The sequence below is a fragment of the Ranitomeya variabilis genome, chromosome 2 (genome assembly GCF_051348905.1).
Source record: "Ranitomeya variabilis isolate aRanVar5 chromosome 2, aRanVar5.hap1, whole genome shotgun sequence".
In the NCBI taxonomy this organism is placed as follows: domain Eukaryota; kingdom Metazoa; phylum Chordata; class Amphibia; order Anura; family Dendrobatidae; genus Ranitomeya; species Ranitomeya variabilis.
In genome coordinates, this window is record NC_135233.1 from 1,109,863,952 (window position 1) to 1,109,869,951 (window position 6,000).

The following is a 6,000-nucleotide window of genomic DNA, read 5'->3' on the forward strand; positions in this document are numbered from 1 at the left end:
AGATTATTACTGATAATCTTGAGTTCTCTATAGATTATTACTGATAATCTTGATCTCTATACATTATTACTGATAATCCTGAGCTCTCTATGGATTATTACTGATAATCTTGAGCTCTCTATAGATTATTACTGATAATCCTGATCTCCATAGATTATTACTGATAATCCTGTGCTCTCTATAGATTATTACTGATAATCCTGATCTCTATAGATTATTACTGATAATCCTGATCTCTCTATAGATTATTACTGATAATCTTGAGCTCTCTATAGATTATTACTGATAATCCTGATCTCTATAGATTATTACTGATAATCCTGATCTCTATAGATTATTACTGATAATCCTGAGCTCTCTATAGATTATTACTCATAATCCTGAGCTCTCTATAGATTATTACTGATAATCCTGAGCTCTCTATAGATTATTACTAATAATCCTGAGCTCTCTATAGATTATTACTGATAATCCTGATCTCCATAGATTATTACTGATAATCCTGTGCTCTCTATAGATTATTACTGATAATCCTGATCTCTATAGATTATTACTGATAATCCTGATCTCTATAGATTATTACTGATAATCCTGATCTCTCTATAGATTATTACTCATAATCTTGAGCTCTCTATAGATTATTACTGATAATCCTGATCTCTATAGATTCTTACTGATAATCCTGATCTCTATAGATTATTACTGATAATCCTGAGCTCTCTATAGATTATTACTGATAATCCTGAGCTCAATATAGATTATTACTGATAATCCTGAGATCTCTATAGATTATTACTGATAATCCTGATCTCTATAGATTATTACTGATAATCCTGAGCTCTTTATAGATTATTACTAATAATCCTGATCTCTATAGATTATTACTGATAATCCTGATCTCCATAGATTATTGCTGATAATCCTGAGCTATCTATAGATTATTACTGATAATCCTGAGATCTCTATAGATTATTACTGATAATCCTGAGCTCGCTATAGATTATTACTGATAATCCTGAGCCCTCTATAGATTGTTACTGATAATCCTGATGTCTCTATAGATTATTACTGATAATCCTGAGCTTGCTATAGATTATTACTGATAATCCTGATGTCTCTATAGATTATTACTGATAATCCTGATCTCTATAGATTATTACTGATAATCCTGATCTCTATAGATTATTACTGATAATCCTGAGATCTCTATAGATTATTACTAATAATCCTGAGCTCGCTATAGATTATTACTGATAATCCTGAGCTCTCTATAGATTATTACTGATAATCCTGAGCTCTCTATAGATTATTACTGATAATCCTGAGCTCTCTATAGATTATTACTAATAATCCTGATCTCTCTTTAGATTATTACTGATAATCCTGAGCTCTCTATAGATTATTACTGATAATCCTTAGCTCTCTATAGATTATTACTGATAATCCTGAGCTCTCTATAGATTATTACTGATAATCCTGAGATCTCTATAGATTATTACTGATAATCCTGAGCTCCCTATAGATTATTACTGATAATCCTGATCTCTATAGGTTATTACTGATAATCCTGAGATCTCTATAGATTATTACTTATAATCCTGAGCTCTCTATAGATTATTACTGATAATCCTGAGCTCCCTATAGATTATTACTGATAATCCTGATCTCTATAGGTTATTACTGATAATCCTGAGATCTCTATAGATTATTACTTATAATCCTGAGCTCTCTATAGATTATTACTGATAATCCGGAGATCTCTATAGATTATTACTGATAATCCTGAGCTCTCTATAGATTATTACTGATAATCCTGAGCTCTCTATAGATTATTACTGATAATCCTGAGATCTCTATAGATTATTGCTGATAATCCTGAGCTCCCTATAGATTATTACTGATAATCCTGATCTCTATAGGTTATTACTGATAATCCTGAGATCTCTATAGATGATTACTTATAATCCTGAGCTCTCTATAGATTATTACTGATTATCCTGAGATCTCTATAGATTATTACTGATAATCCTGATCTCTGTGCATTATTACTGATAATCCTGAGATCTCTATAGATTATTACTGATAATCCTGAGATCTCTATAGATTATTACTGATAATCCTGAGCTCCCTATAGATTATTACTGATAATCCTGATCTCTATAGGTTATTACTGATAATCCTGAGCTCTCTATAGATTATTACTGATAATCCTGATCTCCATAGATTATTGCTGATATTCCTGAGCTCTCTATAGATTATTACTGATAATCCTGAGATCTCTATAGATTATTACTGATAATCCTGAGATCTCTATAGATTATTACTTATAATCCTGAGCTCTCTATAGATTATTACTGATTATCCTGAGATCTCTATAGATTATTACTGATAATCCTGATCTCTGTGCATTATTACTGATAATCCTGAGATCTCTATAGATTATTACTGATAATCCTGAGCTCCCTATAGATTATTACTGATAATCCTGATCTCTATAGATTATTACTGATAATCCTGAGATCTCTATAGATTATTACTAATAATCCTGAGCTCTCTATAGATTATTACTGATAATCCTGAGATCTCTATAGATTATTAGTGATAATCTTGAGCTGTCTATAGATTATTACTGATTATTCTGATGTCTCTATAGATTATTACTGATAATCCTGAGCTCTCTATAGATTATTACTGATAATCCTGAGATCTCTATAGATTATTAGTGATAATCTTGAGCTGTCTATAGATTATTACTGATTATTCTGATGTCTCTATAGATTATTACTGATAATCCTGAGCTCTCTATAGATTATTACTGATAATCCTGAGCTCCCTATAGATTATTACTGATAATCCTGAGCTCTCTATAGATTATTACTGATAATCCTGAGCTCCCTATAGATTATTACTAATAATCCTGAGATCTCTATAGATTATTACTGATAATCCTGAGATCTCTATAGATTATTACTGATAATCCTGATCTCTATAGATTATTACTGATAATTCTGATGTCTCTATAGAATATTGCTGATATTCCTGAGCTCTCTATAGATTATTACTGATAATCCTGAGCTCTCTATAGATTATTACTGATAATCCTGATCTCTATAGATTATTACTGATAATCCTGAGCTCTCTATAGATTATTACTCATAATCGTGAGATCTCTGTAGATTATATATCGTTAATATTCGGATCTCTACAGATTATTGGATTATTTCTGTGTATAGGTAATATGATTATTAATGTGGGACAATCTGTGAGAATTAGGACTTTTTCTGGACTGGCCTCTTCAGTGCTATTTCAAGCTCCATCCTTTTAGGGCCCGGCCTCGTTGAGGGTGCTGGGGTCTTTCCTAGGAATGTATAACGGGTGTTTTATTTAATTCACAACTCAGATCAGACACAGATTGTTGTCTTGTGCCTGCATCAGTGGTCTGATCCCCGTAGGACGAAACCTTAGAATGGATCCCACTGAAGATAATAGGATCCATTTAGACATCAATTTCTTCCACCAATCCCTTGTAGAGAAGCTATCAGTAAGGCCGCATGAACTACACCGCCCTTACAGCCTCCATCCCGGGTACCTTCCTTGGACAAACAGTTTGTAATCACACATTGCTCCTCTTTGCATCTGCTTTAAAGCGACGAATAACTAGTGTCTGTCTAAGGACACGCCCCCGAGGAACCCTTCTACTAGAATCTAGGGATAGAATACAACTGAAGATGCTCAGTCTTAGTCCACAGCTCTCTTGTCCATCTCTGGCTGGTAAGGATTACATGAAGTAGAGATGAGTCTCGTGAGGTCCTATGAAGCTTAGAGCCGATCCAGAAATTTTAGGAAATGGATTCATAGTTTATGTTTCTCGGCTTCATTGTTGTAAGATGTCATGACGTTGACCACCTCTTCCGTCTCCTTAACTCCTAGGTCTCTGCACCATGAAGTCTGCATCACCATCATCCGTCACCCTACTTGCCTGCTTTCTGATCCTCACCGGACAGGCAGGAACTCGGCCCTTGGAAAGGAGCTTTTTTGAGGGTCCAAGGCTCAGTCTGGATGGATTGTTAAGTGATGAGAGCGCTCAGGCTTTGTTGTATTTTATAAGAGAAAGAGTGCCACAGATGGAGCTTGGAGACCCCCAAGTGCAGCTGAGGGTGAGCAAGGGTTCCCTCTCCACAGAGCACGAGATACCATCCCAGGACCTGGCCTCCATGTTCAGCATCCTCAGGACAGTCTTCCAGGAGTTTAGGCCAGAGGAATCAGCAAGGACCTTCCTGGAAGTGTTTTCTGACCGCCTTAAGAGAGAAGACCCTCCAATCTCCATAGACTTGACTTATCATATACTCCGGCATATGATCGACATAGCAAAGACTCAGAACCAGAAGCATCAGGCAGAACAGAACCGCATCATATTTGACTCAGTAGGGAAATAACTGATGTGAATCCACTACCCAAACTAGAAGAAGCGTTCCCCAAATGTCCAACCACGGGAGGTGCAATACCCCGCAGTGACCTGTGTCTATATGGTGGTAGGGTGGGCTCTGGACACCACAGACTGATGGGCCTGGGGGAGGCATGATTGGGGTTATCCTTTCTGTATGGGTCTCCAAATATGAACTTTTCCTGATTTCATCAGTCTCCAATTATCTTTGTGTTTTCCTCAGGCTCGTGCCCACCATGAGTGATGCCAATTCTGGTCATAATGATCATCTGTGTCCTCACAATAGGCAGCCAAGGTCACAAGCCCAAGACCCACCACCCACGACAAATTCAACCAGTAGTCACACAGGGAGCCAGATGTCGGTGGGATCCCCAATGGGGAACGTGAAGAATCAATAAGAGCAGAGTGAGGGGAATGGTGACGTCTCCAGGAGGACAATGTAGAGAGTCAGAGATGGTGCAGGCTGAGAGATGGTGCAATTTAGGGGCCACCATAAACCCCACAGATAATTGGGTACTAGCAGAGTAATGTCTTTCTACAGGTCAGAAGGAGCTTGAGTTTGACCCTGGCTGCACCATACCACCATAGACATACAGGTAATATGGAAACCAATGACCATGGGATGAGCTATCTCCCGGACCTGGACCCAGATCCTGTTTATTCGTTGTCGTCGTAGCCCCCCAGAGCTGTAACACATCCCACCACAGGCTGAGTTGTACCTTGTCCTTGTATGCAATAAAGCTGGTCATGCTAATTGTCAGAAATGGGCTTCTTTACCAAACCTGATGACTTCATGCGGAAATAAAATGTTCTGATGAATCCATTTCATGTGGAGACTCACGTGATGGAGAATCAGGTGGATTCTGTGGCAGCCTGATCGTTCACAATGACCAGGATCCGGAATCCGGACGGACGTCCTATATACTGTTCCTTCACAGCCCAGCTCCCTGAAGCTGACAATGGTCACTTATTACTTAGGCAGTATTTCTGCAATGTATATCGAGGCAGGGTCCACCGACGCGCTCAGCCATACCCAAGATGTACGGAACCACTGGGCCACAACCCAAGTGCACCAATCAGCTCATTAGCATATCGGTACATAAGATGGCATTTTACAACACAAGGGTGCAGCTGGGTTTAAGCCCTGTTGAGATTTGCAGACTCCATATGAATCAGAGGTGTAGCTAAGGGTTCAGCTCAGGGGGCGAAACATGCAAGTGGGCCCCTAACAGGCGGACAAATCATCGGTGCAACCTGTGCAGCCGCACATGGGTCCAAGAGATAAGGGGGCCCATTTCTACCTCTAAAGAAGGTGCAATTTTGCATTTTTAGGAGCTCATGGGCTGCAAAAAGCCCATATATTGTTCTTGCACATGAGCCCTTTTCTATCTGTGTCCACCTGTGGCCCCTAACCAGGTAACCTGTTGTGAAATTGGATTCTGGGCTCCCCCGGTGGCCACTTGTGGAATTGTACTTGTGTGCATCATCCCCTCTGTTCACCTGCTCCTATCAGGATGTGGGAGTCGCTATATAACCTTGCTCCTCTGTCAGTTTCA

The 6,000-nt window shown here is 38.7% G+C and overlaps 1 protein-coding gene across 4 annotated transcripts in view; it reads left to right on the forward strand.

Annotated features, from left to right (window-relative positions):
• UCN (urocortin) overlaps positions 1–5,234 on the forward strand; it is a 53,517-nt gene extending 48,283 nt beyond the window's left edge. For 3 of the 4 annotated variants that reach the window (XM_077293120.1, XM_077293123.1, XM_077293122.1), the window contains exon 2: positions 3,931–5,234. In XM_077293120.1, the coding sequence (XP_077149235.1) occupies positions 3,931–4,436 (506 nt within the window). In that variant the 3' untranslated portion in view covers positions 4,437–5,234. The remainder of the gene's footprint in view (positions 1–3,930) is intronic. The other variant, XM_077293121.1, reaches the window with a different exon arrangement.
• Positions 5,235–6,000: the final 766 nt, after the last annotated feature.